The sequence below is a fragment of the Lynx canadensis genome, chromosome B4 (genome assembly GCF_007474595.2).
Source record: "Lynx canadensis isolate LIC74 chromosome B4, mLynCan4.pri.v2, whole genome shotgun sequence".
NCBI lineage: Eukaryota > Metazoa > Chordata > Mammalia > Carnivora > Felidae > Lynx > Lynx canadensis.
In genome coordinates this window covers 12,319,327-12,346,809 of record NC_044309.1, presented here as the reverse complement: position 1 = coordinate 12,346,809, position 27,483 = coordinate 12,319,327, and the positions used below count along the sequence as shown (strand labels likewise).

The 27,483-nt window shown below is 43.8% G+C and overlaps 1 protein-coding gene across 1 annotated transcript; it reads left to right on the top strand.

Annotated features, from left to right (window-relative positions):
- The first annotated feature begins 8,169 nt into the window (after window positions 1–8,169).
- On the top strand, window positions 8,170–25,974 carry PHYH (phytanoyl-CoA 2-hydroxylase). Its single transcript, XM_030321778.2, has 9 exons — window positions 8,170–8,453; window positions 9,888–9,946; window positions 11,733–11,843; window positions 12,188–12,356; window positions 15,146–15,227; window positions 17,943–18,124; window positions 20,076–20,225; window positions 22,827–22,961; window positions 25,651–25,974. The coding sequence occupies exons 1-9, from the start codon at window positions 8,379–8,381 to the stop codon at window positions 25,702–25,704; spliced, it is 1,017 nt and encodes a 338-aa protein (XP_030177638.1). The 5' UTR covers window positions 8,170–8,378; the 3' UTR covers window positions 25,705–25,974.
- The last annotated feature ends 1,509 nt before the right edge of the window (window positions 25,975–27,483 follow it).

Sequence of the window (27,483 nt, the reverse complement as noted above, 5' to 3'; positions counted from 1 at the left end):
AATAAATAAGTAAAAACTTAAAAAAAAAAAATTGCTACGTGGGTCTGCCAAGTGGGGCCAGCAGGGAGGAAGATGTACAGTCACCGGTTGCCAAGCCCTGTATCCCGGGCCTCCAGGATGACTGTGGCATAATTTGCTTTCCAGTAGTACAAGGAAAGCTAGCAGATTTCAGGCAGTAATTTTAGAGAAACATCCAATCCCCACGTATCTGAATCGTAAAACAGCAGGGAAATTCTGGACATGACCCAACCCTCAGGGATCCTCCCTTTGGTCCACAAGCTTCCAGAGTCACTGTTTTACCCTTCAACTTGACTCCTGGTTCTCAGAGTGGAACTGGCACCAGTCTCTCCAATTGTCTGGGGCCACCGTCATGGTCACTTGCCTCTCACTGGTGCCTCAAGGGGGCAGTTTTTGGGTAGAAGTCACAGAGCAGATGTGGGGACCCCTGAATGGCTGTGCAAACGAGAGTTGCTGACTCACATTAATGGTGACGGATTGAGAAGCAAACTCTGTCTTGTTGCACCACTAAGATTTCAGGATTTATTTGATCCTACAGTTTAGCTTAACCTACCCCAATACAGAAATCTATAAGCGAATCACAGAAATGTTAATACCAGTGTATATATAAAAACAATATGAAGACAATATGAAGTTAAGACAATATGAATTTGGGTTTTTTTTTAACTTACATAATTGGCAAGAATTTAAAAATGGATAGAGTCCAGGGCTTTCTTATCAGTGTTCATGATTACTGTTAAATGGTTGAAAAACACAATAAAAATTTTGAGAATTATCAGTAATAACTCCAGAGAGTAGAATGGTGGTTGCCAGGGGCTAGAAGTAAGGGAAATTGGTGGATATTGGTCAAAGGGTACCAACTTCTCTTTTTTTTTTTAATTTTTTTCTTAGCTTTTATTTTTGAGAGACAGACAGACAAAACAGCACAAGCCGGGGAGGGGCAGAGACAGAGGGAGACACAGAATCCAGGCTCTGAGCTGACAGCACAGAGCCTGACATGGGGCTCGAACTCACAAACCGTGACATCATGACCTGAGCCACCCAGGTCAATCAGCTGAGCCACCCGGGTGCCCCAAAGGGTACCGACTTCTGTTTGGAGGATAAATAGGTTCCGGGTATTTAACATATAGCACAGTGACTATATTAATAAAAATGTATACTTGAAATTTGCTGAGAGAGTCGACATGTCACCACACACACATACATACAAAGATAACTACGTGAGGGTGCCCGGCTGGCTCAGTCAGTAGAGCAGACGACTCTTGATCTTGGGGTCATGAGTTTGAGCCTCATGATGGATGTAGAGATTAATTAAAAATGAAATCTTGGGGCACCTGGGTGGCTCAGTTGGTTGAGTGTCCAACTTTGACTCAGGTCATGATCTCCTGGTTCGTGAATTCGAGCCCTACGTTGGGTTCTGTGCTGACAGCTCAGAGCCGGGAGTCTGCTTTGGATTCTTTGTCTCCCTCTCTCTCTGCCCCTCCCTCCCTGGAACTTTTTCTCTCTATTCTCAAAATAAACATTAGGAAAAAAAAAATGTTTTTATGAAATCTCTAAAAAAAAAAGATAACTATGTGAGGTGATGCTATGTTAACTCGAGCATGGCCATCATTTCACAACGTATATGTATATCAAATCCCATTGTACACTTTACATATATATAATTTTATTTGTCAATTATACCTCAATAAAATGGGGAGAAAAAATAATCTGTAACTCTACATCCCAGGAAATCATGGTTTTGGAGAATATTTATCGATGGCAAAATGCTTACACTATCATAGAAGGTGAAAAAAGATACCGATTTTGTGGAATATATACATATGCATATATGCCAACTATATGTGAATGGAGAAAAATACATGGAATTTTAACACACGTTTTCTCCTGGAAAGCAGGAATAGGGACCAATTTTATTTATTTGATTATTAATTATTTTTTAAAGTTTATTATTTTTTGAAGTTTATTTCTTTATTCTGAGAGAGAGACAGAGAATCCCAAGTAGGCTTCCTGCTGTCAGAGTAGAGTCTGATGCGGGGCTCAATCTCACAAACCAGGAGTCAGATGCTCAATGGACTGAGCACCCAGGTGCCCCATGTGAGAGAGAGAATTTTAGTTTCTAAAAATGCCTTCTCTATCTTCAATTTTTCTACAATACATATGGACTCTGTTCGATCACAAAACATTAGACCATGTCTGCATATAGGTATTTATTGATTATATATACTTAGCTAAATATGTATACGAACATGATTAATGCCAAGATGGTACGTACACAAAGCACCATCGAAGGCCAAGATTTTCCAGTAGGCCTGACAGGCCCCTTTCTTTCTTCATTCCGGGGCAATTTGGCATCACAAGAGAAACTCTGTTTCCCCCCTGCGGGGTCTGCTTCCTGCCTCTCTCCTCCTCCGGCTGCGGCTGCACACACTCCCCGTGGAGAAATCCCTGTGCAGATTGGTGAGCCCTTGCTAGGTACTTCCTGTCTTCCTCTCCAACTGGACTGTGAACCCTTTGCTAACAGGAAACGTTGCTGTACGCTCTCTATTTTCCTCTGTACTTTGTAGACAGCCCTGCACAGACGAGGTGCTCAGGAAGTGTGCAAAGCTTTGTTGGCTGATTTATCCTTATTTCCTGCTAGATAATTTACCCCCGCCCCCTGCCGCCCTCTTGACGTTCCTCAATCCACACAATCCCATAAGTGATAATTTTGTCCTTTCCTCTTCTGCTGGATTTATGCGTACATATCTTGGAGATTCTAGTTCGTGCTGAAAGATCACAAATCTCTGACCGCACACCGTGGCTAATCTTCAGACTTGTTTTTAATTATGGCTGACATCAGAAACGGGCTTGGAGAAAATGTGCTTCTCTTCGTGTGCAAGTGATTTATAGAAAGTTTGACTTACAACTCCAGCAACAGTTTATTTATATTTGTGCTCTTAGAAATATCTTTATCTTAAAAAACATTTTTATCCTGTTTTTCTTCAATTTTCATAAGAGATCTCTATGGGACAGATTCTGAAATTGCAATTCAGGTCTAAAGGAATGGAAATGAGTAAGGTGTGTGTGTGTGTGGGGTGTGTGTGTGTGTGTGTGTGTGTGTGTGTGTGTAATTTTTTCTTGTTTCCTTCCTCTCTAGTCTGCCTTCACCACAAAATACCAGAGATCAGTGCTTCTCAACAGGATAGAAGTAGGGGTAGTGAGATGCTCAGTCACCTGTAAAGATCTTTCCCTGGGTTTAGGGCTCACTCAAATAATCCAAGATGAATTCATCCCGAGTTCCTTAATCATATCTGTAAAGACCCTTTTTCCAAACAAGATCACATGTACCCTTTCCAGGGATCAGGATATAGACATATATTTTTTATTTTGGTGGTGGGGGAGCCATGATTTGGGAGGGGTGGTAGGTCAGGAATTCTGTCTTGAAATGTCTGTTAGAAATTCTGGTGATGGGGCACCTGGGTGGCTCAGTGGGTTAAGCGACCAACTCTTGATTTCAGCTCAGGTCATGATGTCACAGTTTGTGAGTTTGAGCCTGGTGTCAGGCTCTGCACTGACAGCGCAGAACCTTTTGGGATTCTCTCTCTCTCTCTCTCTCTCTGCCTCTCCTCCACTCACATGTTCTCTCTCTCAAAATGAATAAATAAACACGGAAGGAAGGAAGGAAGGAAGGAAGGAAGGAAGGAAGGAAGGAAGGAAGGAAGGAAGGAAGGAAAGAAGGAAGGAAGGAAGAAAGAAAGGAAGAAATCGTGGTGATGATGTGAAAGCAGGCAGTTGGATACAAAGTCTGGAATTTGCTAAAGGGTCCAGGCCAGAGATATAAATCTGTGGATTGTCAGTTTACAGAAGGAGCTTACAGTCAGGAGACTGGAGGTTACTGAGGAAACCCATGTGTATAGAAGAGAGATGCCAAAAGGAGCCTGGGTATGAGAGTGAGCCAGCAAAGGAGGCTGAGAAGGAGCAGGGAGTGATGTCGTGTCAGTGTCTCACTGGGTCCAATGATGCTTGGGGGTCTAAGAAGCTTCCAGATAAGGATCAACTGGTGGATGCCCCACATGGCGATCACTGGCCAACCTGAGAAGAGCAGTTTCAGTGGAATGAGGAGGGTAAAAGATGGATGGGCTTCCAAAGAAAATGAGAGCAGAAAAACCAGAGACAGTGAATTTATACAATTTTTTCAAGTTTTGCTGCAAAAAGAATGGAGAAATGGATGGGTGGGAATTGGAAGAAGTTGGACTTACGAGGGAGCTTTGTAATCTAGGGAAACAGCGGCATGGGCATCTGCTGATGGGAGGGGGGACGGCGGGAGACCCAACAAGGTGGAGAGGGGGAGGAGAATCGCTGGAACAAGGTTCTGGAATTGTCAAGACAGGAGATGGGAGTTAGGGCACAAGGGGAAAGCTGGCTTTTGCTGGAGTGCTGGACTGCCCTACCGTAGCCGGGAAAACTGAGTATGGGCGGATTTGCAGGCGGATGGCCAATGAACTGGCTTCTGTTTGGTGCACGAATGCATCCGATGAACTTTAAAACTTGCTACTAAACCACTGGCCACGATCATCTATTCTCAGAAGGAATGGCATTTTGAATCTGGGATTGATTGCAATTTCTCATTCATATAATGGAATTGTTATCAGTGTGCACAACCCTTGAACAATTTAATTCAAGGTTCTCAGGTCAGACTATTTTTTCTTAGCTGTTCCACTCTGGCTATTATTAAAAATCATTTTAACTTCTTATACATTTGGAGGAAACTATTCCTTAGGTGGTTTTGAAAATCGTTGTGTCTCAACATTTGTCTTTAAGTTTACTTTCAATGTTTGAGTAAACCAAGCACGTTGTTTGAAGGGGAGGGGAAAAAGGTAATTTTGAAATAATCTTCAAAATTCTAACTTTAACAACAAATGAATAAATGCCAAATGCTGAAGGAGAAAAATTATTCTTGTGATAATGTTTGTGCTCCATTAATGTTCCATTTCAATCATTCCAAGATATTTTTATTTTAATAACACAACTGTTAATGATGCCTACTTAGGGAATTTCCAAATAATCCAAATTGCTGTTTTTTTAAAGTTTACTTATTTATTTTGAGGGGAGGGGGGAGGAGGGTCAGAGAGAGAGAGAGAGAGAAAAAGAATCCCAAGCAGGCTCTGTGCTGCCAGTGTAGAACCCAATGCAGGGCTCAAGCCCACAAACAGTGAGATCACGACCTGAGCCAAAATCAAGAGTTGGAGGTTTAACCAGCTGAGCCACCCAGGTACCCCCTGAACTGCTGTTTTTAAAAACTGGTAACATTCATCAAATTACCTCTTTACTTAAGGAGAAATTATTGTTTTAATTCCCCATGGGATCTTAAATGAAAAATTTTAAACCCAGCATCCTCTAATTTTAAAAAAGGCAGATAACAAGTGGAAACATTCAAGGATTTCCTTCATCTCTTTTAACAACCATAAACGTTATTTTTTTTAATGTTTACTTATTTTTGAGAGAGAGAGAGAGAGATACGAAGTACGAGTAGGGGAGGGGCAGAGAGAGAGGGAGACACAGAATCCGAAGCAGGCTCCAGTCTCCAGACTGTCAGCACAGAGCCCAACACGGGGCTCGAACTCATGGACCGTGAGATCATGACCTGATCCGAAGTCGGATGCTTAACCCACTGAGCCCCTCAGGCGCCCCAACAACCATAAACTTTAAACGCATCTGTTGTGAATGCCTTTTAAAAAAATGTTTTTAATGTTTATATCTGAAGGAGAGAGATACAGAGCATGAATGGGGAGGGGCAGAGAAAGGGGGTCACAGAATCCGAAGCGGGCTCCGGGCTCTAAGCTGTTAGCACAGAGCCCGATGCGGGGGCTCAAACTCACAAACCACGAGATCATGACCTGAGCCAAAGGCCTATGCCCAACCAACTGAGCCACCCCTATCGTGAATGCCTTAGGGTAGGGCAGGGAATTTCACACACTTTTAAAACGAAGGTATTTTGGGAGACCATTAAAACTACAGGTGTAGATACAGTCACCTCATTGTATTTCCCAATGGTCAGGAAAGCCAGTAACTTTCAGGGCCTGTGAAGGTAAAGGTCTTGACCTGTAAATAATCTGTGTTGGGGTGAACTTAATTTCCATGTTCCTCCTCCTAGCAGTGCCCACTGTCCTCCAGGCGAGGGCAGTAAGGAGACACCTATTCACCCATGCCCATTCCGATAGTTTTTCTCTGAAGCAGAATGATAGAGATTCTCTTTCCTGTACCTGCCAAAGGCCAGATACTTCATTTTAAACTATGATAAACATAAGTGCCTCTCCTGAAAACTCTTGGCAATCTAATCGACGATTTCAGGGTCAGGTTCCAGCCATGTGATGATCAATTTGTGGGGGATGAGGTTAAGAGCTAATGAGGGAAAGCCAAAGACATTTCTGTTAGCCTAAAAAATTTGGGAGTCTTGGTAAGAAGGAATCATGGAAAAAGAATAGAGAACCCAAAGATAAAGGCCAACGGGCAAGCCTTGCTCTGGATGCTTTCTCCTCCCTACCTGAGAGGAAACAGGCCACAGCTAATAATTCTGAGTCCTGACCTGCTTTTCTCCCAGAGTATGGCAGATTCACCACATTATATAAAGACATCACTTAAGAAATGATAACATGTTGGTGTACCTGGGTGGCTCAGTCAGTTGAACGTCTGGCTCTTGGTTTTGACTCAGGTCACGATCTCGCAGTTTGTGAGTTTGAGCCTGGTGTTGGGCTCCATGCTGATGGTGCAGGGCCTGCTTGGGTTTCTCTCTCTCTCCCTCCTTCTCGCTCAGTCTCTCTCTCTCTCTCACTCTAAATAAGTAAATAAATAAAATGACATGTTCATAAGGTGAGACGTTCTGGAAGTAACTAGTTAAGACAAAGAAACAATGAGAAAAATGAGGGAGAAGAAAGAAACAATGAGATGCTATGTCAACCATCTGCAGACTGTGGATGGAAAAGATCTTACAGAATTTCTAGTTCTTATGGCCATTATGGAAAACAGCATGGAAGTTCCTCAAAAACAATTGAAAATAGAAGTAGCATACAATCCAGCAATCTAGATCCAAAGGAACCGAAATGAGACCTGGAAGAGACATCTGCACTTTAATGTTCAACGCAGGGCTCTTCCCGATAGCCAAGATAGGGAAAGAACCTACGTGTCTGTCAACAAATGAATGGGTACACAAAATGTGGTCTGTACGCACAATGGAACAGGATCCAGCCTTAATAAGGAAGGGCATCCTGCCATTGTAACAACATGGGTGCAGCTTAAGGGAATTATGCTAAGTGAACCAAGCCAGTCGCAGAAGGACTAATACTACATGACACCACTTCTAGGAGGAGTTTAAGAGTCAGACTCATAGAAGCAGAGAGAATGGTGGTTACCAGCAGTTACGGAAGGGGTACAGAGAGGTGATGGTTTAAGGTACAAAGTTTCGGTGATGCTACCTAAATAGTTCTGGAGACCTACAATACAGCACAGGGTCTATAGCTAACAGTGCTGAGTTACGTACTTCAGATTTGCTTAGATCTCATGTTGTGTTCTTACGACAAACACCCAACATACTGAGGTAAAGAGTGTGGGAGGGAACTTGGAGAGGTAATGGATGTTTATGACCTTGACGATGGTGGCAGTATCATGGGGACTTATCCCCAAAGTAATTGAATAATAAGAAAGAAAGAAAGAAAGAAAGAAAGAAAGAAAGAAAGAAAGAAAGAAAGAAAGAAAAGGAAAGAAAGAAAAGAAAAGTGAAAGAACAGAAGGAAGGAAGGGAGGAAGAAGGGAAGAAAGGAGAAGAATTTCTAGTTTTTCAGGAAATTTAAAATAATACTAGACTGTGCGGATCAAACATTTCATGGAGACATTTATTTCATTTACTTTTGTTTGTTTTTAACGAACAGCCAATATGTTTCTAGTATTTCAGATGGGATTCCCAACAAATTAAACACCTCTTTTGAACAGCACGTTACTTCTAGGGCTGAACATTTGGATTACTCCAGCAGCATAGTGAAAGGCATGGTCACGTGGAATGAGATAAAAACTATGCAGTTGGGAATGTGGGTCATATTCTGGCTGATTTCTCATTGGGCGACCTTAACCCTCTGAGTTCTTCAAAACTAGCTTTCCGGCTGTGTGAGGCAGCGATGCTCTTTGTAATCGCTTAGAGGCAGGGTGTGCGGGCAGCGAGTCCGCACCCTACGGTAGCCCAGTGCGTGGAGCCGGGCGTTTAGGGGCTTCTCCGCGGAGGCGGTGCAGGGGAGGAGGAGCTTCTCGGGAGTCGTACCAGGTGGTCGACGGGCCCGCCTCCCTGGGACGGGACCGAGGCCCGGCTCACTAGTCCGCTCGCCGGAGCCATGGAACACACCCGCGCAGCCTTACGCTTGCGCACCGTGCTGGGACACCTCGGCCGAACCTCCGCCGGGGCCTACGTATCCTTTGGGCTGCGTGGGGCTCGGGCTGCAAGAGTGGTCACAGCTCTTCCGGGCGCCGGGGAGGGGCGGGGAAGGGCGAGATGATAGGGGAGCTGGGAGCTCCCGGAGGGGACCTGCTCGCTCGGCGGGAGCGTGACAGTGCCGACCTCTGTGGCTGATGTGGCGCCGCTCCGGCATTCTGGGCCCTCCCGGGGCCTCTTGTTTCCCTGCTTTGCGGGAGGGGAGGATGGAAGTCGTGACTGAAGGGCCTGCTTTCAACTACTTTGGCATTTTCTGCACTTGGCCGCTCGTGACCCGGCCGCCCAGAGCCCGAGAAGCGCGAAGCACGGTCGCACGGTAAACGGAAGCGCAAAGCTTTCCGGAGCAGTCGAGACGGGCCGGCCGGGCAGGCAGGCAGGCAGCAGGGCCCTCTGGCGGGACACCCGGCCTCCGCAGGTGGAGGCCGGAGCTGCTGGCGCCCTTCGGCTTTCCCTCCTACGGGCGCGCAGAGAGTGTCTCCGCGCCCCGCAGGAGTCCACGCTGCCTCTCCAGATTTGACCTTCAGAAGTTCATCTCGGGGGCAATGTGTGCGGCCGCCCGGGGTCGGCTCCAGAACGATGTCACTCTATGACACGTAAATCCAATTGCTTTATTAAAAGAAAAAAAATTTTTTTAATGTTTATGCATGTTTGAGAGGCAGAGACAGAGCGCGAGTGGAGGAGGGGCAGAGAGAGGGAGACAGAATCCGAAGCAGGCTCCAGGCTCTGAGCTGTCAGCACAGAGCCCGACGCGGGGCTGGAACCCACGAAGTGCAAGATCAGGACCTGAGTGGAAGCTGGGGGTTCAACCGACTGAGCCTCCCAGGCGCCCCCTCCAGGAGCTTTAGAGAATTGTTTTTCCTACTCCGATTAAGTGTTCTCATTCAGGGGGTAACTTTTGGAAGCGTGGAAAAACACTGCCTGGGATTTTTCTTTAAGGGATGTGATTGGACTTTGCTCTGCTGTGTGCAGGATCCTGAAACCTTTCACGCAAACGATTGTACTGGTTGTTTCATTTATTTTTACTACTGCTCTCCCGGCTGAGTTCCACCCAGTGATGTAGCAGAACCACCATAACCTTAAAATCCCGTCCATACACTAATAAAGGTGATTATCTCATTTCACAGGTGAGAAAACAAAGCTTGAGGCTAGGAGAAATTAAAACCCTTGAGGGGCGCCTGGGGAGGGCTCAGTCGGTTAAGCCTCCGACTTGGGCTCAGGTCATGATCTCACTGTTCCTGAGTTTGAGCCCCACGTAGGGCTCTGTGCTGATGGCTGAGTCTGGAGCCTGCCTGGGAGTCTGTGTCTCCCTCTCTCTTTGCCCCTCCCCTGCTCATTCGCTCTCTCTCTCTCTCTCTCAAAAATAAATAAACGTTAAAAAAATTAATTTTATTTGCCTTAATTCACATCCTAGACAGCTCACCCCACAACACAGGCTGTTTCTTCTACCAGTTTCCATCCTCCGCAATTCCAGTAAGTAGAGCTAATTTTCATTTTTAACCATAAAATGTATATAAAGCTTTTTCTAGTGGTAACTGAGATATAAAATACAATATATCATGTTGCCTGGTGAAAATTCATTATACAAATCCTCTGTTGCCAGGACCTGTTCTAATTAGAACTGTGGAAAATTGTGAAGACCTGGACTTTAATTTTTATATGTATTTTCAAATTCGGAAAAGAGAAAAAAAATGTCAAGTGTGTAATCTGTTTTGTTTTGTTTTCAAATTCAGGCATAGTGTACCTCATTTAAGTTAGCCTGTAGTCTGGTCATACTGCTACATTAGCTAGTATTTCTGGTTTAACTTAAATTACCTTTGTAGGGGGAAGTCATTGATCTCCATGGAATATTCTCATGGAGCCACTGTTCCAATCTAGAAAAATGGACTGGGTGATTTGAGTTTGTGCCTATGCCATACATTTATTTGGATTTTTTGTCACTTTGATTTCCTCTGAGAATGTATGATCTAGACAATGTAAAATATAAAATCTATTCAATTCGTTTTCTACCTGAAAAACCATATATATTCATTACAAAACAAATTTTAAAATCAGAGAAACAAAAGGAATTTTAAAAAATCATCCAAAATTCTGTTACATAAAGGCAACCACTTTTTTGTATTTCTTTGCATTTTTTTACAAGTAATAAAAGGTTTGGTTTTATAGAAATCTAACCATATTTTATTATAATAAGCATTTCTATTATATGCCTTTCATTAAAAAAATTTTTAATGTTTATTTGTATTTGAGACAGAGAGACAGAGACAGAGACAGAATCTGAAGCAGGCTCCAGGTGCTGAGCTGTCAGCACAGAGCCCGATGTGGGGCTCGACCTGAAGAACCGTGAGATCATGACCTAAACCGAAGTCAGACACTCAACTGACTGAGCCACTCAGGCACCCCCCTCTTCATTCTTAATGATTTAATGAATCATATCTCATTGAGTGGATATAATTAATTCTTCTTCTATTTTTTGGTGACAGTAGTTAATGCTTTGGATTTAAACCTTAAAAATTTTTTTTTTTTTTTTTTAATTTTATTTTCAACGTTTATTCATTTTTGGGACAGAGAGAGACAGAGCATGAACGGGGGAGGGGCAGAGAGAGAGGGAGACACAGAATCGGAAGCAGGCTCCAGGCTCTGAGCCATCAGCCCAGAGCCCGACGCGGGGCTCGAACTCACGGACCGCGAGATCGTGACCTGGCTGAAGTCGGACGCTTAACCGACTGCACCACCCAGGCGCCCCCAAAAATTTTTTTTTTTAATGTTTATTTTTGAGACAGAGAGAAGGCAGAGCATGAGCGGGGGAGAGGCAGAGGGAGAGGGAGACACAGAATCTGAAACAGGCTCCAGGCTCTGAGCAGTCAGCACAGAGCCCGACGTGGGGCTCGAACTCGTCAACCGCGAAATCATGACCTGGGCCGAAGTCGGACGTTCAACCGACTGAGCCACCAAGGCACCCCTGGATTTAAACCTTTTTAAAAAATGTTCAGATTAGAGGCGCCTGGCTGGCTCAGCTGAAGAGCATATGACTCTTGATCTCAGGGTCATGAGTTTGAGCCCCACATTAGGTACAGAGATTACTAAGAAGATAAATATGCTTAATAAAAAACCCAAAGACTTGTTTAAAAAAATGTTTAGATTATTTTCTTAGAGTAAATAAAAAAGAGAAATGCCGGGTGGAAGAGTATGAACATTTTTCAGGTTCTTGACACATCTTGTTGGGTTGAGATTTGAGATTTTTTTTTTTCCCCTTTAGGTATACTCTGCATAACGACATTCTAAGCCTAGAACAGAGAAAATTTTATGAAGAAAATGGGTTTCTTGTCATTAAGAATTTGGTATCTGATGATGATATTACACGCTTTAGGTACAGTAACTCTTTGTTATTTTACAGAAATATGTTATATGTATGCAACGGGAACCTGAGTAAGATTAGCGTGTCCGTGTTCAGATATTTTTTGGCGATTGGTTCGCTAGGAAGTGGTTAGGAGCGTGAGCTCTGGAGCCAGACTGGCTGGCTTAGTGAGGAGGCAAAGGCTTCTGGGTTGGCCATTTTCTCCTCCCTGTCCTCAGAACTACTCAGCCTGGGCCGGAGGTCAACCTGGCGCACAGAAACCACCTGCTCGGTCTTTGAGAAGCTTTCCACAGAATGGGCCAGGCAGGTGCTTGAAGCCTGCAGTGATGACGCCATCTGCCAATTTAATTTTCTAGGAACCAGTTTCAAAGGCTCTGCAAAGAGGAAGTGAAACCCCAAGGCATGATGATCATGAGAGACGTAAGCATTGAAAAATCAAAGTTCGTTCCAAGTGAAGAGCTGATTACAAAGGTCCAGAATTTTCACCAGGATGAGGAGCTCTTCAGATACTGCACTCTCCCTGAGGTTCGAGACCCTCCTGCATTGTCTTTCTCTTTCAGTTAATAGCCCACCTGCATGCTTGCCTCTGCAATTGCTACCGTTTAATTTTTTTGTAGAATGTTTGTTTGTTTGTTTGTTTGTTTATTTATTTATTTATTTATAGCAAGGAGGAGACAGAATCCGAAGTAGGCTCTAGACTCTGAGCTGTCGGGGCGCTCAGGTCACGATCTCATGGTCCGTGAGTTCGAGCCTCACGTCGGGCTCTGTGCTGACAGCTCAGAGCCTGGAGCCTGCTTCGGATTCTGTGTCTCCCTCTCTCTGACCCTCCCCTGTTCATGCTCTGTCTGTCTCAAAAAAATAAACACTAATTAAAAAAAAGAAAATTTAGATTCCAAGCTGTCAGCACAGAGCCTGACGCGAGGTTCAAACCCATGAGCCCTGAGGTCATGACCCGAGCCGAAGTCGGACATTTAACCAACTGAGCCACCCAGGCGCCCCTGGAATTGCCGCTTGTACTTTATCTGGCCCCCTTCTCTGGTGGCTGCCGAGGAGTGGTTCTCCACCCGAGGCAGACATTTGTACCTGCAGCCAAGGTGGGTAGTGTGTCCCACCCACGGGTAGAGGCCAGGGAGCCTATAAAATAGCCCCCTCCCCCACAATAATGATATACCCAGCCCCAAGTGTCAGTACTGCCCCAAATAGAGAAACCCTGCTTTGGAGTCTGGTAATTATCCTTGGTTGAGAAGGGCAGGACCTCTGTGTTAGAGAGAGACCCTCTCACCCTTGATATGGGCATATCAACTGGAGTGACACCATGGAGGCTTTTCACTGTACATCCATTTATTTTGTTCTTTTTGTTTTGTGAGTCTGGTCCGTAGAGGTTTATGTTTAGATTTAAACTTGTCTTTTAAGAAAAATTGTTACTCGGGGCACCTGGGTGGCTCAGTCGGTTGAACATCAGACTTCAGCTCAGGTCATGATCTCAAGGTTCGTGAGTTCGAGCCCCCGTTGGGCTTGCTTGGGATTCTCTCTCTCCTTCTCTCTCTCCCCTCCTTCACTTGTGATCTCTCTCTCTCTCTCTCTCTCAAAAATAAATAAACATTAAAAAAATAATATTATTAATCAGGATAAGACACGAGTTAATTTAGAGAATTATTGGCTAACTATATTGGACAGCTCTGTAAAGTACGACAGAAATGGTGACATGGCTCTTGAGTCACTGAGGTTTAGAAAACACTGGTCTGGGGCACCTGGCTGGCTCAGTCAGTATAGCATGTGACTCTTGATCTTGGGGTCATGGGTCCCAGCCCCACATTGGGAGTAGAGATGACTTAAAAAAGAAAAAAGAAAATACAGGTCCAAAGGGGCAACTGGGTGGCTCAGTCGGTTGGGCGTCCAACTTCGGCTCAGGTCACGATCTCACAGCTCATGAGTTCGAGCCCCGCGTCGGGCTCTGTGCTGACAGCTTAGAGCCTGGAGCCTGCTTGGGATTCTGTGTCTCCCTCTCTCTCTGCCTCTCCCCTGTTCACGCTCTGTCTCTCTCTCTCTCCTTCAAAAATAAATTTAAAAAATTTAAGGGAATACCAAAAAGTGACATGCTTTATAAAAAAACAGGTATGAGGCCCGACTCCTAGGATTTGAGTGTTTTGTGCTCAAACTGCCAATATTCCTTATATGGGAGATGAAATGGTGAGAAAGTGCTGGAGTATGCTTCATTTTTTGGAGTCTGGCCGAGTTGGAGATTGAGCACCGTCGCTTTCATTTAACTGGCACTGACACCTTGGCCGGTTTCTTAGCCTCAGGCTCACGCGTGTGGGGCGTTCACTTTAAAGGATGATTCATTCGTGGGGCATTGCTTTCCAGGCCTTGTTGTGTGGTCCAAATGGGAGGCGTAAAGTCCCTGGCGGGTAGGAGGCACGCAGGGTCCTTCGTGCTGTTTGCCCCTCCCCAGGTGGGTTACATGCAGGAGGCAGCGACCCAGCCTCCAGACCCCGGGCCTAATTCCGCCAGCCGTGTCACGTGTTCTCCTCAGATGCGTCCCAGGCACACGTGCCCGTGTCACTGTTTGTTTAACTTCGCCCACCAGGATATAGACGAGGGCAGGGACCTGCTCATCTTGTTCCCCTCTGTGCCCCCATCTCCTGTCACTCTGTCTGGTTGCTAGCCCTCAGTAAGGAGCTGTGGGTTAGGAGGTGCTCTGATTGTGATGTGTCCCCCAGTTCCTGTCCTTCCCTTCCTTCCTCTGGGCTGTGCACGCGGCTGCACATGTGTTGGGACCTCTCATGGTCCCTTCTGGGTTTTTTGTTTTTTTTTTAAGTAGACTCTCTGCCTAGTGTGGGGCTTGAACTCATGACCCTGAGATCAAGAGTCGCGTGTGCAACCACCTGAGCCAGCAAGGTGCCCCTCATGGTCCCTGCTTATGAATAGTCTCGGTGAGGGGAAGAGGAAGCTCCCTTCTCACCAGACAACTGTGGACAGCTTCAGCTGAAAGGAGGGGACTCCTGTCCTTCTTCCCAGTTGACACCTCAGAGAAACTCCTATCTTTTCTTGCAGAAAAAGTGGTTAAGTTTCCAACTGGCTTGAAAAAGCCTGTTTAATTCAGGCTTTTTCCCAACTGGCTCGAAAAAGCCTTTTTAAATTAATTGCAGATTTCCGGTTGCTGACCTTCTCATGTTTTGTTTGCAGTGTTGTGAAATCCCAAATGTTTTTTTTGAACTATTTGGCATCTTGGTTCTTCTCTAGATCATTATACTTTGTGCTGCTTGCCTGTGTATTCGATTTCTTGTGAAACTTCGTTCCCCCTTTTCTCTTAGATTCTGAAGTATGTGGAGTGCTTCACTGGACCCAATATTATGGTTGTGCACACCATGATGATAAACAAACCTCCAGATTCTGGTAAAGGGCTCTTGTTGAGAAAAAAGAAAAAAGTTTCAAGCATTCTAACTATAGCTGTGCATATAACTGCTAAACTTTGATAAATGAATGAATAAGTACTTTTATTTAAGTCTTAAAGTAGTTTGTATTGTAATAATATTGACGTAGAATAGTGATTTCAGAGGTTAACTGTAGGGTTACTGGCTGGCTTCTCAAAAGTGTGGTTTAATAAACATGATGGCTCATATACCATAGGCTCCTATTATTATAATCATGATCTCTGAGCTTTGTTACCCGTTCTCACCTATGAGAGTGTAAATTCTGCTTTCCTGATGTGAAGACATAATTATTACTAACAAAACTAAAACTATTCTCATAAATCATATACTACAGTTCTTAAAATTTCTTGCTAAAATGTAGCTTTTTATTTTATTAAAAAAAATTTTTTTTAACATTTGCTTATTTTTGAGAGACAGAGTGAGGCAGAGCATAAGCAGGGGAGGGGCAGAGAGACAGGGGAGACACAGAATCAGAAGCAGGCTCCAGGCTCTGAGCCATCAGCACAGAGCCTGACGCGGGGCTCGAACTCACTGACTGTGAGATCATGACCTGAGCTGAAGTTGGGTGTTCAACCGACTGAGGCACTCAGGCGCCCCATAAAATGTAGCTTTTTTAAAAAAAGTTTTATCCTCAGAAAATTAAAAATAGACCTACCCTATGACCCAGCAATAGCACTGCTAGGAATTTATCCAAGGGATACAGGAGGACTGATGCATAGGGGCACCTGTACCCCAATGTTTATAGCAGCACTCTCAACAATAGCCAAATGGTGGAAAAAGCCTAAATGTCCATCAACTGATGAATGGATAAAGAAATTGTGGTTTATATACACAATGGAGTACTACGTGGCAATGAGAAAGAATGAAATATGGCCCCTTGTAGCAACGTGGATAGAACTGGAGAGTGTGATGCTAAGTGAAATAAGCCATACAGAGAAAGACAGATACCATATGGTTTCACTCTTATGTGGATCCTGAGAAACTTAACAGAAACCCATGGGGGAGGGGAAGGAAAAAAAAAAAAAAGAGGTTAGAGTGGGAGAGAGCCAAAGCATAAGAGACTGTTAAAAACTGAGAACAAACTGAGGGTTGATGGGGGGTGGGAGGGAGGGGAGGGTGGGTGATGGGTATTGAGGAGGGCACCTTTTGGGATGAGCACTGGGTGTTGTATGGAAACCAATTTGACAATAAATTTCATATATTAAAAAAAAATAAAAATAAAAAAAAGTTTTAATTTTAGGGGCGCCTGGCTGGCTCAGTTGGTTAAGTGTCTGACTTCGGCTCAGATCATGATCTCCCAGTTTGTGAGTTTGAGCCCCACAAGGGGCTCTCTGCTGTCAGTGCATCCCCTACTTTAGATCTTCTGGCTCCCTCTCTCTCCCACCCCATCAAAAATAAACACTTAATTTTTTTTTTTTTTTTTTTAGTTTATTTTAGAAAGAGAGCAAGCTGGGAAGAGGGGCAGAGGGGGGAGAGAGAGAGACAATCTCAAGCAGACTCTGTACCTGCTTGACCCTGGGATCCCATGACCCTGGGATCATGATCTGAGCCAACATCAAGAGTCAGACGCTCAAATGCCTGAGCCACCCAGGTGTCCCTAAAATGTGGCTCCTAAGATCTCACTCCCAGAGAAACTGATTTGGAAACTGGAACCCAGGAATCTGCATCTCTTTACGCCATCCCCAGAGTCTAATGCAGATGGCTCTTGGGCCATGCTGAGAAATTCTGCTATACCAGCAGTAATAAATGGGCCCTTCAAGATTCTTTATCCTTTTCTACTTTTTCTAAAGAAAAAGAGGCCAGGAGAGGTTTATGTGACAGGCCCATAGCTTAACATCACCAAATCTCTCCCACCCTGAATGTCTTGCTTTAGAGAGATGGGGGTTGGGGGGGGGGGTGGGGAAACACCAGGTTCAAATTGCAAAGCAGGGAAAAATGTAAATGTGGTTCTTTGAGCTCTGGTTCTACCCAGAGACTGCATACCGACTGCTTCCAGTTCACTGAGGAACTTCTTGGAGGCCTCTTATTAATTTAGTTAATTGATATTTTTTACATTAGCCACTTCGAAGGCTAATAGGGGACTTCAGATTTGGCACTGTGTTCAATTAATCAAAAATTTTTTGGGGGTAGGCTCTGTGCCCAAACCAGTTACAAAGGAACAAAGCACAGTAGAATTGTGACATATGTAGGAATTGCTAGAAAGTGGTGTAAGTAATGGGGCGCTTGGGTGGCTCGGTCGGTTGGGCATCCACCTTCGGCTCAGGTCATGATCTCACTGTTCCTGGGTTCGAGCCCCGTGTTGGTCTCTGTGCGGACAGCTCAGAGCCTGGAACCTGCTTCAGATTCTGTATTTTCCTTTCTCTCTGTCCCTCCCCTGCTCATGCTCACACAAAAGTAAACATTAAAAAAATAAAATAAACAGCATTTCAGACTTAAAAAAAAAAAAAAAAGGGAAAGATGGTGTAAGTAAGCACTCAGCTACCAGAAACCCAGAAAAAAAGTACAGGATGTAGAATCACCCTGTTGATTTGATAGTTCACTTTGGGGCTTATCTCTCCAGGCTGATTTTCTGTAGTGTCGTTCCACTTGTTTGGTTTTTGCAGGGATAGGTCATTGTTCAGGCAAAGAAGAAGAATTCTGAGATTCAAGTATCTTTTAACAGTAGGTTCTGTTTCAGGCAAAAAGACAACCCGCCATCCTTTCCACCAAGATCTACACTATTTCCCCTTCAGACCTAGTAATAGGATTGTTGCTGCTTGGACGGCCATGGAGCAGGTCAACCGGAACAATGGCTGCCTGTCTGTGCTCCCAGGCACACACAAAGGCTGCCTGAAGCCACACAGTTATCCCCCGTGGGAGGTATGTCTGCTTAGAGGATATATCTTAGTTGGAAAATTTATTGTTTTGATTTCACGTCGGTATACATAAAGAGCTTTAACAATGAGATGGCATGTCCTTTCTTAGCAAAACTTTGTTTTAAGATTTGGAATTAGGATCAGGGAAAATTCAAGGGTGTCAGACGGAATAGTAATTTTTCTTTCAACAAGGGTTGGAAAGTTGATCAGCGTGGAGAACTTTGGTAGGCGCTGTATAGGATCTGAGATTATAAAGCCTAATTGAGAGGGAACACTTAAACACTTGCAACACCAGGTGCATGTGTCTAGCGCCAAGTAAGTCTTACACTTGCTCTGATTGATGGCTCTTAGGATAAAGAAGGGAGGGATCATCTCCTTCCCGTTGGAGAGACCAATGAAGGCTCTGGGAAAGGCTGACTAGTATTCCATTGCATGGGCATTCCATGGTTCATTGACTCAGCTATTGATGATAGAGGACTATTAAAGTTTTTGAGCCCATGAATAGTGAAATCAAGTCAAATGGTGAAATCAAATTCAAGAATCATAATCCTGGGACACCCGGGTGGCTTAGTCAGTTAAACATCTGACTCTTGATCTCAGCTTGATCTTGGGGTCATGAGTTAAAGCCCCGTGTTGGGATCCGTGCTGGACATGAAACCTGCTTTAAAAAAAAAAAAATCATAATTTTGAGGTCTAGAGCAAGATATACTGGAGGTGAGGAGTCCAAAGGCAGAGAAACCGAAGAGACTATTAGTGTTTTAGGTATCAGGCAATAAGGTCTCGAACACCCATAATGATGGTCAGAATGAGAAGAGCATGTGTTGTCAAGGCACGAAGAGTGAATGTGGTTCTGTAGGAAGTCAAGAATGTGGCTTTAAGGCTTCTGTCTCAATTAGAATTCTTGCACTGAGTATTAGTGCCAAGTGAAAACATTTGAGTCTGGATCCTGATACAAAATCTGAAGTTGTGAGATTTATCAATTGAGTTGAGGTTTAGGGAAAGTTTGATGCAGACAATAGAAGTGGGCTGTGGCTGACTTAAGCCAGAGGGGGTGTTTTGGAGGGTTGCGGGCACATGCTGAGTCCGTGGAAAGGCTGGCTGGCTCTGGTGAGCAGGAGGGAAAGTGGGAGTCATTGCTCATTGGGAACAGTGAGGGCGGGGCACCTGGTGTGGGCAGTTGAACCTTGACTATCTCTGGTCCCTTCAATTCTCTGCTCAGATTCAAAATGACTACAGTGCTTAGCTACTTAGCTTAGCTCACATATCTACCCTGGCCAGGAAAGAGGTCCCAACACAGTCCAGCAGGAAAGCTGTCCTTCCTCCAAAGAATGTGGAATAATCTTAGGAAGGGGGATAGGATGCTGTCCTCTCCCCATAACCAGTACTCAAAGTAATAACCAGCTTTGGAAATCGTTATAAAAAAAACCCCACAATGTGTTAATATACATTATTCTTTCTTTTCTCTGGATGTGTCCTGAGTGCTTTGTGAGCTGAGACAAATTGGACATTTTCTCCCCGCTGGTTTGGGAGAACAGTTAGTTTCTCAGAGTTACTCCTGAGTTTTAGAAGAATGATTTATGCAAAGTTCCAGGTTAGGAAACTGTCATGTTGGGAAAGAATGATTACAGATTCAGGCTGGAAAGGTGATCTCCTGTGTTAACTCCACAAAATGCAAAGTTGATGTAGATCTTCATGTACAATTTAGTAATGAAGGTAAGTGGAAATTTCAGATTCTTTATTTGGTCCCCCAAATCCATGATATTAATATAAAAATGTGACTTTGAAAACCAGACATCTGAGAAGCTTTTGTATATTTATAATTTCCTTTAATAACCTATTTACCTCTTTCTCTTGGAAGAAGTTAGGAAACCTTTGCTTTTCCTGATGAGTCATTGATAGAGTTTTTAATTATTGGGTTCCACAAATACAGACTTGTGTTCTCTTCTGCATTCTAGGGGGGAGTTAACATAATGTACTATGGGATTCAGGGCTATGATGAAAATAGCCCCCGAGTTCACCTTGAGATGGAGAAGGGAGACACTGTTTTCTTTCATCCTTTGCTCATCCATGGATCTGGTTGGAACAAAAGTCAAGGCTACCGGAAGGTATGCGATAACATCCCTGTACTTTCCAAAGACGAATTGGTTAGAAACAAAAATGTCAAGATGTGTTAAAATTTATGAGGCTTGTGGCCTATAACTAAACTGGCCTTTAGTCTGGTTTATTTACCAGGAAATCTGTTTGCTACCTCATGCTTTTTTGCTCATATTAGTAAGAAGCCAAGTGACTTCAGGTCCCAATCCTACTGATACTGAATTATGAACATTCATAGAATCGCTTCAGAAGAAGAGCTTACTTAGGAGCCCACAGCCTGTGCTTTTGGAGGCAAAAACAATGGCTGACATACTGAAATAATAAAATTTGGAATATAAATAGTTCATAGTAACTACGTAAGAGGAAAGTTCATAATAGCATTGTTATTGGGAAAAATATTATTGATCCTAAACAAAGGTTCTGAATTGGCTTCCCAGAAATCAGATTTAGCAGGCAGCCATATTTTTCATCCCTTAGCCCCAGAATGTTTTAAACCTAATGATTTCATTGCTTACATTAAAATCTGACAACATTTCTCATGTTCCCAGATTTCTTGCTTCTTGAAAATTCAGCAGATCTGACAGTACTGTGGATTCACATTTCTCCCATGATAACACGGGTCTTGATACTAAATGTTGGGGCTTCTTTGGGGCTGAGGTCGTCTTCTGGTTTGTCACACCAACCCCTATTGTCTCCCTGAAGTCATGGGTCATCTTCTATTCATTCCTGTTTCTACCAGGGCCAGGATGAGGGTGAGGCAAGAAGAGAGTCTCCTCTGGGGCAAAATTTAAGGATGAGCGGAAGGGGCTAAAGAAACCCCTCCATGGGGCGCCTGGGTGGCGCAGTCGGTTAAGCATCCGACTTCAGCCAGGTCATGATCTCGCGGTCCGTGAGTTCGAGCCCCGTGTCAGGCTCTGGGCTGATGGCTCAGAGCCTGGAGCCTGCTTCCGATTCTGTGTCTCCCTCTCTCTCTGACCCTCCCCCGTTCATGCTCTGTCTTTCTCTGTCCCAAAAATAAATAAATGTTGAAAAAAAAAATTTTAAAAAGAAACCCCTCTACAATCCAGTTAAATGATATTTAATGCAGCATTTAAAAAATCAAAACTAATGCAAAAATGTCCATGATGAAGACGATGCCAAAATTTTAAATAAGCACTAGATCAGGGGCACCTGGCTGACTCCCTCGGTGGAGCATGTAACTCTTGTTCTCAGGGTTGTGAGTTTGAGCCTCATGTTGGGTGTAGAGAATAGAGATTACTTAAAAAAAGAAAATCTTTATTGTATTTTATTTATTATTTTTGTTTTCTTAAAAAAATTTAAATGTTTATTTTTGAGAGAGAGAGAGAGAGAGAGAGAGAGACAGAGTGGTAGCGGGGGAGGGGCAGAGAGAGAGGGAGACACAGATTCTGAAGCAGGCTTCTTGCTGTGAGCGCACAGCCTGACATGGGGCTTGATCCCATGAACCCTGAGATCATGACCTGAGCTGAGATCAAGAGTTGCACACTTAACCGAATGAGCCACCCAGGTGCCCCTTGAGTTCCAAGTTTGTATCTTTATAACTTTTTCAAGAATGGGGAGAACCAAGTAACCTTCATTTTACCTTCAGAAGGAAACAAGATGGGTATCGTATGTGAATGCTCTTGGATTTCACATGTCCTTTTGATTTGCAAGGGGGGGGGGTTGTGTGTGTATTATTTTCCTTTACAAGGTATTTTTGTGGTTTTTCTTTCATGATCTACAGCCATCACAGACTCAGCTGAGCAACTTCTGTGACCAAGTAACCCTGGAACACATTCCTTTTTTAGGACTTGAGGACACCCATTCTTTATAATTTTTTTTTTCAACGTTTTTTTATTTATTTTTGGGACAGAGAGAGACAGAGCATGAATGGGGGAGGGGCAGAGAGAGAGGGAGACACAGAATCGGAAACAGGCTCCAGGCTCCGAGCCATCAGCCCAGAGCCTGACGCGGGGCTCGAACTCACGGACCGTGAGATGGTGACCTGGCTGAAGTCGGACGCCTAACCGACTGCGCCACCCAGGCGCCCCTAGGACACCCATTCTTTAGAAAAATCACATGCTAATACATTAAAATCCCCTTTCCACATCACTGTGTTCCCTGCCCATTTTGAGAACAAGAGTCACAGGTAGCTAAAAACCTCTTGTAGGGGCACTTGGGTGGTTTAGTTGGTTAAGCCAAGTTCAGCTCAGGGCAGTCTCACGGTTTGTGAGTTTGAGCCCTGCATCGGGCTCTCTGCTGTCAGCACAGAGCCCCCTTCAGATCCTTTGTCCCTCCTCTCTCTGCCTCTCCCCAGCTCATTTTCTCTCTCTCTCCCTCTCAAAATAAACAAATAAACTTTTAAAAAGTTTTAAAAAATAAAAAACAAAGATAAAACATAAAAACCTCTTGTAATTTCTCAGCCTTTAACTGTACCTGGGGAAGAAGATACTGAACCCTGAGGAGTCTAATACAAGACACCATGGAATAGCTGTCAATCTAGAAATCAGCTGCTAAGTGAAATAAATGACTTTCCTTCAGAAGTCTCCTTGTTTGGTTGCTGGTGTTCGTGGAATGTTTTTTTTCCCCAATATTAATCATTTCGCTTGGCATAGGTAATTTCCTGCCATTTTGCCAGTGCCGATTGCCACTACATTGATGTGAAAGGCACCAGTCAAGAAAGCTTTGAGAAGGATATCCTAGAGACACTGCATAAACTATACGGATTTCCAGAAGATGCCAGCCTAAAGGTACGTTTGTTTGAGATGACAGGTAAAGACCCTTTTTTTCCCCGCCTCTTCTTCAGATGCTTAATAATTCTCATACCTGATTTCCTTTGGAAATAGAAAGTGCTTTGTTTAGAGGGCTTTGCTGAGATCTGCTAACAGTGACAGTGGAATTTCAGTTTGTTCTTGCTTCCCCAGTTGGAGGGGGGGGGGACCTGAGCACCATGTGCTTCTTTATGTCTTTGGTGTGCAGGCTGTCCTGTTCCAGGACTGACAGGTAGGAAAGGCAACATGAAACAGATCTGGAGGAGAGGAAATGACGGACCAAGGCTACCTGCTAAATGCACATAGGGAAAAGTGAACGGTCTGGAGGGAGTGTCTACACTTAATGTAAATCCAGTAAGACTCCCAGAAAGCAATTCCCAAGCAGGTTTTTGTTTGGGTCAATTGGCATCTGGAGTGTCATGAGGAGACAGCTTGGGTGAACAGACATCAAAAATCGCTGATGCTCATCGAGAGGGGGCATGAGACCGTATTTCATGTGCTTTCTGGATGAGTACACATCACTTGCAAATTATTCATTTTTAACTAGTAGACATTCAGTGCTGATGATGATCACCGGATAAATTTAAGTAAACATGTTTGCCTTCTAGACAAAGTACATTTTAGCCTCTGAACCAAGGGGCTGATCCTACTTTTAAATGTGCAGTAATCGTAAATGCACGCATTTCCTATGGGGGTGACACGGCCCCCAAACAGACTGAGTGCAATGATAACCCCGGGCCTTCCAGTCCTGCAAAGACACCAACGCTAAGCTACCAACTGTGTCTCTGGGAGTCCAGAATCTGAAACTCCTTCTCCGTGTAAGAATCTTACTTCTCCCTCGGCCCTTGAAAAGGCACTAACTTCACATTTGGACATTGTAGGAAGTCTTGTCCTTCTCCCCTTTGTCCAGTCCTTAAAATGCTTTACAAAAGGGCATCATATTTTGAGGCGGGGCTTCCATGCAACATTTTGAGTTTTATTTTATTTTTTAAAAGTTATCAAGTAACAGAAAAAAATGTTTATTTTTTTAAAATTTTAAATAATTTTTAGTGACTTTTTAAAAAAGACTATTTATTTATTTATTTTGAGAGAGAGACAGAGAGAGACTATGAGTGAGGGAGGGGCAGAGAGAGAGGGAGACTCTGAAGCAGGCTCCACACTGTCAGTGCAGAGCCCACGTGGGGCTGGAACTCACCGTGAGATCATGGCCGGAGCCGAAATCAAGAGCCAGAGGCTTAACTGACTGAGCCCCATTTATTTATTTATTTATTTTTGAGAAAGAAAGAGAGAGAGAGAGAGAGAGAGAGAGAGAGAGAGAGAGAATCCCAAGCAGACTCCTCACTGTCAGCGCAGAGCACAACGCAGGGCCTGAACTCATGAACTGTGAGATCATGACCTGAGCTGAAAGCAAGAGTTGGAGGCTTAACTGACTGAGCCACCCAGGTGCCCCTGCAACACTCTGAATTTTAAAGTAGAAACAAAAGCCTATGTTATGTTTGAGGTTTGTCAGGGTTGTAATCAATGAATTGCCTCCTGTATTTATTTTAGTTATTCTCTCAGATATAGTTTATCAGCTTTACTTACAATAATGATATTAACTTCTGCCATATAGTTCTTTATGAGGAATAACACCAGTTTCATATCCCTTTTCTTATTTTCTTCACCCAAAACCAGTGGAGCAGTCATTATGGCTCCATGCTCTTTTTGTTTGTTTGTTTTAAGGTTCATTTATTTTTGAGAGGAAAAGAGAGAGAAAGCAAGCAGGGAGGGGCAGAGGGAGGGGGACAGAGCATCCCTAGCAGGCTCTGGGCTGACAGCAATGAATCTGATGTGGGGCTTGAACCCACAAAGTGCTAAATCATGACCTAAGCCGAAGTCAGATGCTCAACCAACTGAGCCATCCAGGCGCCCCTGATTCCATGCTGTTTTTAAAAAACTTTTAATAAATGTTTATCTTTGGGAGAGAGAGACAGAACGCAAGCAGGGGAGGAGCAGAGAGATTGGGAGACACAGATCTGAAGCAGGTTCCAGGGCTCGAACTCATGAACCACAAGATCATCACCTGAATCCAAGTCGGTTGCTCAACCAACTGAACCACCCAGGTGCCCCTGGCTCCATGCTGTTAATGAGAAAGTTAAAAGTCCAAGAGTTTGGCCTAACTGACCTGAAACAGAGCTGGATTTTGGACTCAGCTGAAATTCCAAAATCATTCTTCCCATCATACCTTGCTGTTTGCTCAAAAATAAGCAATAAGAAAGACGGAATTGTTTTATTAAGAACAAAGAAAAAAAAAAACAAAACCTGTAACTCATGACATTATTTTCACTTGGGAGCAGATCACTGTAAACGGGGCAGCACAGTGGGGCACATTGGGCATTGTGACCAAACACCGTGCTTACCCAGCTCATGATCCCTATAGCCAACAGGAGCGCGAAGTAACACAAGCTAGCCGTTTGGAGACTCTGCTGTCTCAGTTTCTTCAACACTATGTAAGATGTTGGCAAGTAAATTATTTGGAGTCTTAGAATATGGTTTATTTATTAACTGATAGGACTGCTGTTGAGGTTTTTTCTATGTGGCCATTTGTAAACGCTAGAACTCTACTTTGTCTTGTGCTGAACAGATTCTCAGGGTTTCATCAACTCATTGTATGTGGCTTTATTCCCAGGATATATTCAGATTAAACGTACAGCTGGTGAAAGGAGAGAGGACCAACCTTTGAAGTAGCCGTTTGCTGGAGCTCTTTGAGAGAAAAGCAAAACGAATCAAGGTGCCTAAGGAAAATGTTTTATTAATGAGCTATTGTAGTCTTTTCTATCACTTGTTAATGAAATTGCAAAGCACGCATCAGGTACTTAGAGGCATATGGTTAATTCTGCACGCAGTGGTGTTGCTTTGACGGAGGAATGAACAGTAATGGTGACGTACTACTGTTTTAAGGAAAATTAACTGAGGGCTGCAACTAATAAAGGTGATTGATGTCTAATTTAAATGTGTTAAATTAGTTTCTTTCATTCAGTTAGCTCTTTGACCAGGCAGAAAGGAATGCTTTGAAACTCAGGGTATGCTGGCTTTTGCACACCCCACTTCTGGAAAACCCACCACCCACCAATTTCATGTCATGAGAGACTTAGCGAATTGACAACAACGTCTAACACAGGCACATTTAATGAAGAGCATCTTGGAGTAAGAATAAGGATGGATGTTTGTGCTTGGACACAGGATTCCTTCCATGACTTCTCCAACCCAACAAACCTCCTTAAAAAGAAACCAAAACAAAACAAAACAAAACTAGGCTGGGGGCACCTGGGGGGCTCAAGTCAGTTGAGCATTGGACTCTCAATGTTGGCCCAGGTCATGATCTCATGGTTCGTGAGTCTGAACCCCACACCAGGCTCCTTGCTGATGGTACGGAGCCTGCTTGTGAGTCTCTCTCCCTCCCTCCCTCCCTCTCTGCCCTTTCAGCATGCTCTCTCTCTCAAAATAAATAAACTTAAAAAAGAAAAAATGAGGCTGGATCTTTCTAAGTCCTTTTCTCTATTCCTAAAGAATGAAGACAGAGGTAACTTCATCTGCTGTTTTTTTGAGTAAGACAGCTGAAAACCTTCAGCATTTATGAATGAAACCTACACTCTTTCAAGGTCCAGGGATTTTTAGATACTTTTGGTTTAAAGGATTTCGATGGGCATGAACTGGGGGGATTTATTTTAATAGAGTGCTGTATTTGTACAGCAGCTGAGGGCAGCAAGGAGATATAGTCCTTATTTTTAAAAATACCAGTTAGGATTTTGATAAGAAAAAGAGTCCTTTTCTTGTCATCCTGCCAAACACAAATTTTCCTAAACCTAGTTTCACTGTTTTTGTCAGTTTCTTTGTGAAGACACAGAGTTTAAGTTCAGTTCCAGCTGGAAACTGGAGAAGGCAAGACCATCGCTGACAGGGTTTAACAAAACTGGATTATGGAATAATTGGACATAAAATGTACGTGAGAAATGCCTGTGTAAACAGCATGGATGGAGCTCTGTTCCACAAAAAACTTTTCAAACTCCTTTCACATTTAAAATAAACTTCAGTAGAACAACTAGACAGCACAATTTGTTATTTCTCTTATGCAGTTTTTTAAAGTTTATTTATTTTGAGAGACAGAGAAAGAACATGATTGGGGGAGGGGCAGAGAGAGAGAGAATCCCAAGCAGGCTCTGTGCTGTCAGCACACAGCCCAACTTGGGGCTTGAACTCATGAACCATGAGATCATGACCTGAGCCGAAGTCAGATGCTGAACTGACTGAGCCACCTGGGCGCCCCTTCCCTTGTGCATTTTCAAGTGAATGCCAAGTAGTCAGGAAGCAATTCATTTCCTATTTTGTGTCCCTTTTGTCCACTGATTCATTTAACAAACATCCAGGCATCCATTCTGTGTAACAGATGTGGAAGAAAGACCACATCAGGGTGAGTTAGGACAGTTCATTTAGTGTGTGCTCCCACCTGGGAAAAGTGGGA